Source organism: Ranitomeya variabilis, chromosome 1 (genome assembly GCF_051348905.1).
Source record: "Ranitomeya variabilis isolate aRanVar5 chromosome 1, aRanVar5.hap1, whole genome shotgun sequence".
Lineage (NCBI taxonomy): Eukaryota > Metazoa > Chordata > Amphibia > Anura > Dendrobatidae > Ranitomeya > Ranitomeya variabilis.
The window spans coordinates 604,740,908-604,755,425 of NC_135232.1; the positions used below are offsets into that span (position 1 = coordinate 604,740,908).

The 14,518-nt window shown below is 40.0% G+C and overlaps 1 protein-coding gene across 7 annotated transcripts in view; it reads left to right on the forward strand.

Annotated features, from left to right (window-relative positions):
- Window positions 1–14,085, forward strand: part of SEMA6C (semaphorin 6C) — a 167,676-nt gene extending 153,591 nt beyond the window's left edge. For 3 of the 7 annotated variants that reach the window (XM_077259649.1, XM_077259654.1, XM_077259693.1), the window contains 3 exons: window positions 705–755; window positions 6,204–6,353; window positions 9,772–14,085. In XM_077259649.1, the coding sequence (XP_077115764.1) occupies window positions 705–755; window positions 6,204–6,353; window positions 9,772–11,018 (1,448 nt within the window). In that variant the 3' untranslated portion in view covers window positions 11,019–14,085. The remainder of the gene's footprint in view (window positions 1–704; window positions 756–6,203; window positions 6,354–9,771) is intronic. The other 4 variants (XM_077259663.1, XM_077259700.1, XM_077259674.1 and 1 more) reach the window with 4 other exon arrangements.
- Window positions 14,086–14,518: the final 433 nt, after the last annotated feature.

A 14,518-nucleotide genomic window follows, 5' to 3' on the forward strand; every position in this document is an offset into this window, starting at 1 on the left:
TTTTCGAGCAGCCAACGTTTGGTACATAGTTGACCTCTTCGAGACCACGGCACCATTAATCTGTCTAGTTCCAGGGTAACACTAATAAGGTAGTGTGCTATAAGCCATAGAGCGAAATTTTACGCCCCCTCCCCCTGAGGCATTTGTTCTGTTTAGAGGAAAAATAGGGGATGTCTATAAAGAATCATTATCTCCAAAACTCTAAGGACAGTAAAGGACATATTGTAGTCCTGAAGATAAGATTGTTATATGTTTTCTAACCTCATAGAGTGGATCATGAGTTCACTACAGAGGATGATTGTTCACTGCCGGCTCCTGACTCACACTGAGCTTATTGACTTAAGGAAATCTGCGAAACGCACTGTTCTTAAGACCCACGAATGTTATGATACTGTTTGTTATTGTGCATTGAAAACCACGAGGCTCCCCGATTGGAGCCTGTGATCACCTTGTGATTTTATTTTCATTAGGTCTATAACTATCTCACTTCAAAATTTTATTAATTTCTCCAAATTATTTCTTCAATATCTCTTATTTTTTTCTATTTATCTACATACGTACTGAAAATTGTAAATAATCATTGATCCGAAATGTTGACCTTGTACATAAAAATGTAAACCTTTAAACTAGCAAAAAAAAATTTTTTTAATCAATCTTGTTCTCGATCTCTAAATCATTTTTTTGTTGTTTTGTCTCCCTTCCAGATGTTGTCACCGCCTCAGGAAGTACAGACATAGAAGGTGACTCTTCTTATGGTAACTTTCTTGTGCTTTTCTTTTTCCAAACCTTCCGTCATCCTTTCCCTGCCCATATCCCATCATTTCCAATGCTTTCTGCCTCATGTCATTCACATGGTTTTCAAACAATTTGATCACCCAAAAGTGGGTGTGAAACCATTGTAATGAAAGCCGTTCCACCAAGCTGGTCATAGTTGAACATTTGTGTATGTTGCAGGTCATACATGGTCTAAAAAATTTTCCATTGGCTGTAAGCCCAAAAACGTTGCAACTTTTTGCTTTTAACAAATTTAAAAATTTGACCAGCTTGCCATCATTCATCCCATAGGCTATTTTCCTTGATTCAGACCTTAGCAGCATGGTGGCACCATGTATCCATGTATACAGATCCATAATGAGGTCCCCATTGAAGTCTACAGGGCATATATTGTGCCTTAAACTAGATTTTATACAGAATCCACGAGGAAAAATATTAGCCATGCTGCCCAAGAAATATGCTTCCGAGGGTGACATAGAGTACTGTACGAAGATTTGTAAGATACATTAGAGTCTGTGAATAAGGGTCATGCTTTGTGTGTATCGGGCAGTGGTTTTGGATTATTGCAACCTTATTGTTAACATTTTTAGATTTCATTAACAAAAATTGATAATTGGCAAAAAAAAAAAACACAATAGTTTACTAATTTTCCAATTCTCATAAAAAAAATGAGGTAGGAGGGGTACAGTCTCAAAAAGAGAAATGCTAAGAAAGTAGATTGAAAAATTAGCTTTGTAGGATAAAATAACAAGAGGGATCTTTTTATGTCTTCTTTTCATTTTTAGATGTTTTTAGCTTTCTGTCATTCTCTACCAAAGAGATGTCAGCATGTCATATGACATACCCCTTGTCTTCATTAACAGCTCTAACATTTCTTAACATTATCGGCCTACTTCCTGTCCATGTAAATTTATTCTTAACAAAAATGTACGGACAGTATCGGATAAGATAAAGAAAAGACATTTTAATTAGGTCTTAATATTTTTTTTTTAACTTGATAAAAAGAAAAATGCAGAAGAATTAATTTGTGAACCGGTGACACTTTACTAAAGCGGGGATCATTTCAGCGGGAAGAGGAGGCAATGTCGATGTATTACCGTGAGGATTAGACTAGACGGTATATCATTAATTTAACAGCGGGTCCCATCTCGTATCTTTAAGACGTCTTGCTTTAAGCTCGGATTTGTCACTCTAGAGAGAGGTGTTTGTCAGATGGAAAGATTTACTGAAGTGTCACATACATAGGGAGAGAGAAAAAAAACATCCATCAGATCAGTGGAAAGTTACCAAACCGGAATGACTGTCAAAATGTAACCCCCGGCAACAGAAAACAAGCTGGGGAAGGAGTTTTCTAATTTACAGAATATGTTCCTCATCTTGTAAGAAAATACAGATTTCTATTTTTTTCTCTCTACTCTTTAGTGTTTTTTAACTTTTTTACTTTATTGTTCTTTTTTTAAAATTCCCTTTTTTAAAAAAAATTAGGAGTGTATTAAAAACATACATTTATACACAGTAGGAAATAAGTATTTATACAGAAAGTAGGAAAAGGCCCATGAGTGCAAACAAGTCTGAATGGTGTACAGCCTCAGGGTTTCCTTACATACAGTATAAAAGTGGAGGGGGGGGGGGAATATATGAAAGAATGGAAACAAATTGTAAAAAAAAAAAATTACTGCTTACTTGAAAATAATTTGTAAAAAAATAGTCTATTCTTAACTTACAATTAAGGATTTGAATTAAACAAAACAAAGAAATATAAGATAAGTCTTTATTTTTTTTTAAATGTTATATTAATTTTAATGCCTCGTGGAATGCGGTTTTCTAATTGTCACATTAACCAGATACCCCACGCCTACCTCTGCTTTTCTCCACCCATTTTGTAGTAGTTTAATATTTTTCATGTTACACTTAAATTATACATATAATATTGTAAGAAATAAGGTTTTGTTAAAAAAAAAAAACTTCCTAAAAAATGTAATAAAAAAGTTAGCTTTATAAGCTGGGGGTTAACATTTCAGACATTTTTATTATTATTATTATTATTATTTATATAGCACCATTGATTCCATGGTGCTGTGCATGAGAAGGGGTTACATACAAATTACAGATATTGCTTACAGTAAGCAAACTAACAATTACAGACTGATACAGAGGGGCGAGGACCCTGCCCTTGCGGGCTTACATTCTACAGGATGGTGGGGATGGAGACAATAGGTTTAGGGTTGCAGGAGCTCCTGTGCTGGTGAGGCGGTAGCTTCGGTAGTGGTGAGGAGGCAGCAGGGTCAGTGCAGGCTGTAGGCTTTCCTGAAGAGGTGGGTTTTCAGGTTCCGTCCGAATGTGGTTGATAGTCGGACGTGTTGGGGCAAATAATTCCAGAGGATGGGGGACATTCGGGAGAAGTCTTGGAGGCGGTTGGGTGAGGAGCGAATAAGTGTGGAGGCGAGAAGGTGGTCTTGGGAGGACAGGAGATTACGTTAGGGAAGAGATATATGGAGGAGACAGGTTATGGATGGCTTTGTAGGTCATTATTAGTAATTTGAACTGGATACGCTGAGGGAATGGGAGCCAGTGAAGAGATTTGCAGAGGGGGGAAGCAGAGGAGTAGCAAGAAGAGAGATGAATTAGTCGGGCAGCAGAGTTAAGGAGGTGCAAGGGTGTTAGCAGGGAGGCCACAGAAAAGGATGTTGCAGTAGTCAAGGCGGGAGATGATGAGGGCTTGCACAAGAAGTTTAGTAGATTGACGGTTGAGGAAAGGACTGATTCTGGAGATATTTTTGAGCTCGAGGCGACAGGAGGTGGAAAGAGCTTGGATGTGCGGTTTGAAGGACATGGCAGAGTCGAGGGATACTCCGAGGCAGGGGACTTCCGGTACTGGGGAAAGCGTGATGTCCTATAATGCAATAGATAGGTCAGGTAAGGAAGATCTAGGAGATGGAGGAAAGATGATGAGTTCAGATTTGTCCACATTGAGTTTGAGGAAGCGAGAGGAGAAGAAGGAGGATATGGCTGATAGACACTCGGGGATTCTGGACAGCAGAGAGGTGACATCTGGGCCAGAAAGGTAGATCTGAGTGTCATCAGCATAAAGGTGGTACTGGAATCCATGAGACTTTATGAGTTGTCCCAGGCCGAGTGTATAGATTGAGAAGAGAAGGGGTCCTAGAACAGAGCCTTTGGGGCCTCCAACAGAGAGAGGGTGGGATGAGGAGGTAGTGTGGGAGTGGGAGACGCTGAATGTGCAGTTGGAAAGGTATGAGGAGATCCAGGATAGGGTGAGGTCTTTGATGCCAAAGGAGGAGAGGATCTGTAGTAGGAGGCAGTGGTCAACTGTGTCGAAAGCAGAGGACAGGTCTAGAAGGAGGAGTACAGAGTATTGTTCGTTAGTGATTTTGGTCAGGGTAGTCTCAGTTGAGTGATGGGGGCGGAAACCAGATTGTATATTGTCAAAGAGCAAGTTAGATGAGAGGTGGGAGGGAAAATTCAGCGTCGACGTGCTGCTCCAGGAGTTTGGAAGCGAATGGGAGCAGCGATATTGGGCGATAGCTGGACATAGCTGTTGGATTGAGGGTTGGCTTTTTAAGGATAGGCGTGAGTGTGGCATGTTTGAAAGCAGAAGGGAAGGTGCCAGAAGTTAGTGATAGGTTGAAGAGGTGGGTTAGGGATGGGATAAGAGTGGTGGTGAGGTTGGGGAGGTGGTGGGATCAAGCGCACAGGTGGTGAGGTGTGATTTGGAGAGGAGACAATTAAGCCCCCCTTCAGTGATGTTGGATAGGGATGTTATGGGGTTTGGGCATTGGTCTGGTATACAAAGGGGTTGTGGTGGTTGAACAATGAAGACTTGCCTTGTTTGGTTGATTTTATTTTTAAATTGTGTGGCAAAGTCCTCAGCAGAGATGAGGGAGGTATGAGGAGGCAGTGGGGGGTGGAGGAGGGAGTTAAAGGTTTTGAATAACTGTTTGGGGTTGTAGGATAGGGAAGATACAAGGGTTGTGAAGTAGGCCTGTTTAGCAGAGGTGAGAGCAGATTTAAAAGCGAGTGTTGCCTGTTTGAATGCAGTGAAGTCATCTTGCGAATGTGTTTTCTTCCAACGCCAATCTGCAACCCTGGGCACTTGCCAGAGCTGTTTAGTGGTGTTATTGTGCCAGGGTTGTCTATTGATACGTCGCACTCTGCCATGAACAAGAGGGGCAACCGTGTCAATAGCTGATGCGAGAATGGCATTGTAGAAAGCAATGTCTGTGTCGTGGAGTGAGGATATGGATGCCAGTGGTAGGATAGAGTCAGAGTGTGTGGGTGCCTAGGTGTGCAAGGTTTCTGCGGGGGGTGCGCATGTTGCTGGACATGGGTGACCAGTGAGGAGGACAGGGATTACATTTGTATTGGATAGTGGGCATACATGAATTATGGTAATGGTAAACAATTGGTCATGGTGAATTAAATAAAATAAATATATATATATATATATATATATATATATATATATATATAATGACATACATTTATTTTGTGACAAAGAATTAGACCACTTAAAGGAAAGAAAGTCTAAAATGATTTGGCGGCGTAAAAATATTTGTTTATATTTTTCTATTCTTTCTGTGCTAAAAAAAATCTAAAAAAAAGTACAGACTAATAAGTAAATGATCTCATTTTCCACCCATCTGTTCTCTTCTTATTGTGGCATTTGGAATTCAGAGCATCTCTGCCACCTTGTGACTGACCACGGGGCTGCAGTTCAGAAGCCTATATGTCTGTACACAGTGCTTTTTCAACATTTACCTTCCCACATAGCCATAGCCGTATGTCAAAATTACACTAAATTCATAAAAATATTTTCTTGCAATCTGAATTTTTGAGCTGCTGCTCCTTTAAGAGCATTGAGTAGAGCATAGGAGTACACATGTAATGTTAATGTATGTTTGGATTTGTTGATTAAAGGTCGAGACCATTGTAAAGTAGGAGCTGTAATCAATTTCTGCACTGCCCATATGTTTGCATGCCATACTGTGTGTTAGGAAAAGGGGTGGGGCTTTTGGATGGAGAACTGACATCTTTCTGGTTGATTTTTCCAGTTGGTATTGATCACTGTCATTAATAAGTGTAGTATTTTGAATTGCTAGAGTTAATCACAGCACATAGCCTATTTGCACCATATTATGGAGTAACCCTTTAAATGAGCTCAATACCCCGGTTGCCCTTTCAGTAGGACAGTAATGAATCAGTTGCCTCTTACACTGGGTTACTTAGCTGTTCATCCACACTGAATGGTGTTTTACAACTGTCACATTAACCAGATTCCCACCCCTACCACCGCTTTTTCCCCACTGCTCCACTCCCCCCACCCCCCGATGATTCACCTTATTCACCGCTATTGATGATATTGCCTATGCCTATGTTTTATTATGTTTTATTTCTTGCTGGTAATGCAGGGAAAGTCCCGCCCAGCAGAGACCTCTCCATTGCCAATGTTGCCTCCCTTGGGGAAGTGACTCACCCAGGCTGGCCTCACTACGCCCCGCCAGGCGTGACATCAGACGGTTACTACCAACGTTCTGCCTGGCACAATCTAAAAACCCAGGGTAAGAGGGATGTTCATTCTTTGTAGCCCTAGGCTCTTAGTAGATTAATTAACATACACATCTAGATGCTGTAGGTTAGTCCTGGCTTGTACCCACAGTGCCACATCCCCTTTCCCAGTCATGTCCCTTCCACCCATCCTTGATGCAAGGCCTAACATCTGCTTTGTCCATTGTGTCCTGTTAGATATCCACTGCTTGTCAGCTTGCTTGTGGCAGGCAGTGCATGGACTGTGCATGAGACTGCAAAGCCCTCGTTACATGTGATAATTGTGTTTGTGTTATAACTTGTCTAATTCATCTAGTTATATTTTCTAGAAGACATCACAAATAATAATAATAGAAGACATAGGGAGCTCCAGTAGTTGTACTGCTCGTCATCAGAATGTAGAAAACAGCCCCTTGGTTGGCGATTTCAGGAATGACAACCCCTAGATTTTTTCTGTTTTTCCTTGTGTAGATCCTAAAGTTGTCCTTTTTTCTACCAGTAAAAAGTTGCAGATCATCTCTCCTAGCTCCTACTACTAAGGCAACTTCTTCTGGATCCATAAAAGGTCCCAAACAAAAAGAGTAGCAGATGTCTAACAACCATTAGAGAAACCATTCTCAGTCGCTTTTGGTAGCCAAAAAGCTTCTTATTCTAGGAGCCAATAAGCTTCTGCTTCCTAAGGAGCTCAGAGAAGCCAAATGTGAGGCTGAAAGTTCCAACCAAGGTCAAGCTTTTAGGTCTTGGTTAGAGTTCCCCTTTGATTAGGCACATAAGACAAAAGGGAAAGATATCAAGCTTCCATTTTGATCCATAAATCATGTATAAACAAAAGATAAGGTACAGTATTTTTCCAGCAGAAAGAGGTGTGAAGGTCTGACAACAATCTGAGAAACCGGTCATAGTCTCTACTTTGATTTTCAAAGTAGCCCTAAGACAAATATTTGTGAGGCTAAAAGCTCCAAATCCTGTCAAGCCTTTTGGTTCTTGGTAAATTTTTCCTTTTTAAATGTGGTTGGTTTTCTCCAACACAGTGCAAATAGAACCATTGGGAAAGTCCTCAAATTTCATTATTGGCCTAAAACCTATGTGTATACCTGAGGAAAGGTTCTGTTTTTGAGAGGTGTGGAAGACTGACAACCCATTTTCTATCACTTCTGATTGTCATTACTCAAATCTCCTTTCTTAAGCTGTTACTTCGTTTTGCACAGATGAGTATAAGCGTCAGTTAACAAGTCAGTATACATCACGAATGGTGACAAATTTGAAATTTTTTGCAGAATTGGCAAAAAAAATACCCTATCTCTGTCACTGAAACTCAACCACATCCCGCTGGCAGCAAAGTAAATATAGAGCTAGTCTATTTATACCTGTCTCAGATATACTATACCAGCAGCTGACTCTGAAGTGCATCAATCTTTAACAAATGGGGAAAAAAATAGAAAAAAAACAAACTTTCGATTATTCATAGATCTTGAAGTTGAGAAATAATTATCTCCCTCTTCGTCCCCAGTCCTCACCTCAGCATGAATTAGGTTAAAATAATTGATTCTAGAATAGGATACAAAGAAAATGCAATTTCCCGACACTTTCTGTAAAGGAAATTACTCCAAGAACGTGAAAGCTTTTGGAAAAAAAAAGAAATGTAACAATTCCAAGTGTGGAAAGATTAGAGGGAGCCATGGAGGAGTCGGTGTGTAATTATAAAAGTGGTGTATTAGTTTTTGTGATTGCCCTACCTTCTGTCATGGCTTTGAAGGAGAGAGCTCATTACCTCTCGGCAGCTGAGCGCGCTCTGGTTTGATTGGCTCCCGTCTTTCATTCCATTACTAACACTCAGCACTCGCTAGTTTGAATGTAGTTGTCTCGGGTCTAGGGCTCAGCTCATGCTAGGCAGTCTTTAGGGATGAAGGCCGGTTACATTAGCTAACACAACAATGACTGAGACTCTTTTTCTGAGGTTTGAATGGCACATTGCATAGATTTTCCGAGCTCCTTGATGTCTGATGCGACTCTGCGGCTTTTTCTCCAGAAACATCACTTTGGTCTCTTTTGCGACATGAGTCAGACACAAGATAGAGGAAAAGCGAATAATGTAATCGGTGGGACAATGCTTCTTAGAGGAGATGTTCAAGAGAACTTCAGGTCACCAGGAAGAACCAGCTCAGATTATTAGCTTACTCAACTCTGTAAAAAGACTCATTGAAATGTACAAGGACCTAGTAATAAGGGGCATTAAGACCGAGATTGTACACGGGACCGTTTTCCTGCTGTTCCATGGCACTTTTTCACTCAGAACTTCTATATAGTATATAACCAACAAAAAAAGAGAAATGATGCTCTGAACCTTCAGAACCTGCAAAGTATTGTTTCAGTGCAAATTTCTGTAAAAAAGTTAATGTAGAATTTTCTTAGATTTTGCTTTGACCCAGAATTGGCTATCCTAGTTATGTAGCTTAGACTTGTGGTTTGGTTAAACATTGAAACTTTCAATCACATATGAACTTAAGGCAAATATAAAATTATACTGTGGCCTACCTACCTAAAGTTTAGCAAGACAAGCAAGTTTGCGTAAGCAAATTGTGCAAGTATAACAAATTCCAAATTATGGTAGGGTTTGGGGGCAGAAAAGCTTAACATACAAAAAAAGTCATACTTACCATCTGATTTATGAATTTGGGCCTCCCCCCATTTTGATTGTTTTTTATTTTTACTGTCATGATTATTGACTTTGAACATTGCACTGCACCTAAACCCTGCTCTGAGACTGTACAGATAATTGGACCCTTAGCTGTTCCTTCATCGTTTGTTGTGTTTTTTTCCAATCTCAAAGGAGCAAGACAAGGTTTTGTGGAATTTTTTTATTTCTGTACCTGAGTAGAATTTTAAGCTCGATTCTATATTTTCTTGCTAAACAAACTTTTGGTTTTGTGACTGAAAGTTTGGAACAAGTGCAGAGTCTTGGCTGCATTTTTAAAGAGTACTTGAATACTAAAAGTATAAAAAAAAATGAAGAACAACTTCAGACTGTAAAAGAGATGAGCAGCATCAGAGTTATCTGTGAAAAGACTTATGGCTATTATTTTGACTACAGATGTGGAGGAGAATGTTTGCGGTTACGGGTCATGTGCCTGAGGTTGGGTGGCAACATGCCTTATGATGGGTGATGTGCGGTATAGTTTGTATGCATTTCCTGTCCATAGTGTACAAATAATACCATGACTGTGTTTACGTATCATGCAATATCAAAATAACAGCACCATACAATGCTTTTGACTTACTGTTGACTTACTAGCAAAGCTATAGAGTCACACCATGCATTAATAAATACCACTATACAAATTTTATATAATTGTGGCTGATATGAAGGCCAGAAGGTGAGTCTGGTCACATTACAATAATAATTAAATTGTATATTTCTCTATTCTCTTGAAGGTAAACATCAGGAGGTCATGGGAAAAGATTCAACCAAGACAGTCCACTTCACTTTCCTTATCGGATGCGTCTTTGTAGCCTTTGTGGTTGGAGCTATCTTCTCTGGACTGTTTGTGTCCTGTTACTGCAACCATATGTTTCAGAAAAGCAAACACAATCCTAAGGATCCAGAATCCAATCTTCAACGACCACTTTCCCTGAGGAGTTTGGCAAAAATGAATGGCCTACTAGACAGTCAGTCCAAGGAAGGAATGATGGAAGCAACTTCTCCTAAACTCTATACCACTCTTCTTCACAGTGACAAAGAACAGCCGACAGAGACGACCAAAGCTGGAGGCAAGGAACATCCAGAGCTTCAGGGTCTTCCGACCCCAGAGTCCACGCCAGAACTGCCAATGAAGAACCTCAAAGCCTTTAAGAACCAATGGGAAAGAAACCAGAACTGTAATAATGCTAAAGAGATCCAAAGCAAGAGCCCCGTGTTTCATTTCCCCGTTTCAAACTCCCAAGTATTCCAGTTTCCTAGTACTCTGGTCCTACCAAGCAGCATGCATGGATACGACCAACCTCTTTCTAGCTATGCAGATGATAAAAAGATACCCAACTCTGAAAGGGCTTTGAACCGTCATTCGCAGTGTTATCTTCCAAAAGGTGGTGAGATGACCACACTTGATGAACTTCTAAAACACCTTCCAGAAGGTGGAGGGTCACCAAGAAAAATGTCAGGAATGATGGTGTTAAGCCCACAAGCCGTCAGTCCTCATTCCCCTGTATCATTCATGAACAGAGTACAGCCCCAAATTCCCGACACTGAAAGTGCTCCTTACTATAGCTCCTCCACGCTTCCAAGAGACAGTCTGCCCAGGAGACTGGACATTCCACCAGATGTTACTCCTCAGTCATGTTTGGAAAAACAATCTAGACACCCATCCCAGAGACATTCTCTATCCTCTGGGCACAAGCTCATGAACATAGGTCCAGGAGGGCCATTAGTTTCAAGGCAGCATAGCCTAGGACAAAGTAGCAGACATCCACCTCCTCTCCTCACAAGGATGCATTCAACAGGCACCCCAGTGCCCATGGATAGCCACAGTGTTTTTCTTTCTCGCCAACACAGCTACACAGAGCAAACCCCAATGCAGCGGAGTATGGTGAAAAGAACCCTGTCTTTGAGACCAGAGATGTCTACAAACCCATTGTTCTTGCCATCTTCTCCAGTAAAGGAGGGAAACCAATTTAAGTATTAATGATCACTTCTGGAAGTTATACCAAACAAAAGACTCTTCAAACTTCAGTAATGTGAAAACAGATGCTATGAAATTTGCCTTGGAGTTCTAAAACTCTAAAAGAGTGCTTCAAAAACATCTATGTCAAGTCTTCTCCAGCAAACAGGAATGTTGGGTTAAAGGACTGGAGAGTGGTGGGAAGCGTTAAGATGGACTAAGCCACTAACATCCCATCAGCCGGCCTTATGTGAAGCCATGGTGGGACTCTGTTGGGTGGTAGACAACTGCTGTTCACTTTTAAGTATTCTACCTAACTACACCGTTTTCCTCTATTTGGAGAGCATGATCTGTTGACCTACGCTGACGTCCAATGACCTTTGGTTGGTCCATCGAAAGTTGACAGTATTGGGAGGGCTAACCATTGGAGTAACATCACACATCATACCAATCAACAGATCAATTCAATGGACTTTATCTGTGTCCCTGAGCCGTAAAATACCACTAATGAGGAATGTGTTGAGGAAATGTTTTTGGATGCAGTTGGATACAACGAAAGGATACCTCAAGAGGAATAGAACAAATGTAAATTAACATATATATATATACATCCATGTGTGTGTATATATATATATAAAGATATAAATATATATTTCACAACCTAACTCCATATAAAAGGAGGTTTAATACCCTACTGTGTAGGGGCAAGAAACTCACTTCTATATTACTGAAAATGTATAGTTAAAAAAGAAACATATTGGGGAATAGATGTTGGTGCCTGAGGCAGGCTATAATGTGACCTCCCCCACTTAAGATTAGGTAACAATGGTGGCCCACCATAATATGATTTTCTCACTTTATCAGTATCGCAAGTCAACTGTCTCGTCTCGGCTGTCCTTAAATCCCTGGTGACTTACTGTACATGAGCGTTATATATTCACAATCAGGGTGATGTATGCCAGCCAAGATATAAGCACTGTGTGCTCAAACTGAACGGGGCTCTGACCTACTGCCTCTTTTAACGAGTGTCCGAACAGAGTTGGCCAAGACGTCAAGTTCCTTGAGAAGAGTAAGAGGTTCTCGGCCTTGCGGCTCTGCCTTTGTTTGAATCAAGTTAGCTCAATAGATAGTCTGTGTACATGTGTGCCTTATTTCAATCTAGTATTATGAACAGTGCGATTGTAGCAACACAAGTCTGTATTTATTTTGTCACGGAGTGGTTGTCATCTTTTGGGTGCTTTTTGGTTGCTCCACTTGACACTACAAGTTCAGGACTTTGGGTGCTGTATGGTCCGATTTAGTTTCCATATTCCCTTAGTTCTTTATTTTGATGTTTCCTGTCCAAAAAGCATATTTTCCATTGATGGGTCCCATATGGCCTTCATTTGGTCACCTATCCCCTCCAGCGGTCAAGTGAACTTGGCCATAAACAAAACTTAATGAAAAATTCTACCAAGGTTTTCAGCAAGGCCGTGTATACCACTGGGGCAAAAATGAGGCTTTAACCTCCTACTTTATGGATGGTGTGAACCTGTTTACGGCTTCCCCTTTCTACAAGTTCTATAATATGAGAAAAAATTGTGAGGCCGTATCTATAAGGTATGGGAAGAGGAGGGCTGCGGCAACCCAGCACATGGTACTCCTGTTTTTAATGGAGATGTGAACCAGAATTAGGGCTACATCGAAAAGTACAATATGAAGCCCTATTTCCTCTTATCTCCACTTTTCAAACATTGCCCAGAAGTCACAGGATATTTTTTTCATCAGTATCTAAAAACTTCTATTTTTTGGTGAAAATAATTGTCTTTATACTAATCTGCTTAATTTTTGTATAAAAGATTCAACTGCCAGCACTCCACTTGCTACTTGGCAAAATCAAACTGAATGGATCAATGCCACACCTGACCGGTGGATAAGCATGGCACTGTTCAGATGCTCAACTCCTGAAAAGGAGAAGATTTTAGGAAAAGCTGGGGAAATAAATTAAAAAAAACTTTTTGGCTTCTATCCAGAAAGCGATTGGCCGCTTGTCTGGTGCTAATTGATTTTTACATAATATGTGAGATCTGAATTAATTATGTTACAATTTAGAGTGACAAGCTCTGAAGATCGCAGACGTGCGCGCCAGCAATAGTGCTTCATACCCAATTAAGTCCCCACAAAAACATCGACATGTACAACATTTGTTAAATTCTAAAAAAAAAATCACTGCCAATTCTTTTCTTCTGATATCTTCCCTACGCACGGAAGCACCAAGTGTAGGAATAGTTAAATGGTCAGTTGTTTAAAGGGGTTGCCTTCATATCATCTAGTTGGCTACTAAAGGAAAAATATAGTACAACACATCGCAAATTGAAATGAATGGCCAACCATGTGGTGATTCGACAAGTTGGACCACCAGAGCGGTTGATGCTCGGACTTCATGAGAAAACTTCTTTAAGCTCCTCACCCACTAGTTTTCTCAGCACATGGACTTTTTGGGATAATTTTTTAATGAATTTAGCAGAGAAAAACTAAATTGTCCATAAATTGGGGTCTAGGTTGACACCATTGGAGCCCGAGTGTCATTAATATTAAAAAAAAAAAATTCTGTGACTTAACCCTAGAAGATCTACTAAAAATGTACCATGTGCCCACACAAAGATGAAAGTCACTTTGTATGGTAGCCCCTGGTAGAAAGCCCCTGGAGATAAACCAGTGGTGGCCTCCAATTTCTCGGTGATTTCATCCTAACATGCAAGTTTTGTTTTTTTTTGTTTCCCACATCCACCGGGGTGGTAACCAATGGTTAACCAATTGATTTTGAGCATGAGACTTAATATGGAGTCACCATGCAAGGTATCCTCCCCCTCAGAAGATCTTTCAGTTAATCAGGTAAGATTAATGTCTATGGCAGGTTCCTGACTTGTTCACCCTTACACACAATTGCACCCTTCACCCCTTACTATAAACATATAAAAGTCCGACTCTCCGGACTAAATGACCCGTTGTCCTTCTGTATTGACTGACATCATCTGCATTTTTATAAAGACAGTGAATGTAAAATTTGTAAAAAAAAAATATATAATAATAAAAAAAGGAAGAAAAAAGAGTAATGTCTGCTGTCATATGTTTCCCACGTGGGTGATTCAGAGTGTAGTCGTAAATTAGGCAATGAAAGTACAAGTGAGTCAAACAAGAAAATGCTTTAATGACCTTCTTGAAAGAAAGTTTCCAAATAATGTAGATAAAAAAGGTATAGCTTATTATACATATTTACCCACACTGCCTATTATGTACAATATAACTACTATGATACTGCTCCTATGTACAAGAATATAACTACTATAATACTGCCCCGTATGTACAAGAATATAACTACTATAATACTGCCCCTATGCCCAATATAACTACTATATTACTGCTCCTATTGCTCCTATGTACAAGAATATAACTACTATAATACTGCTTCTATGTACAAGAATATAACTACTATAATACTGCCCTTATGTACAAGAATATAACTACTATAATACTGCTCCCTA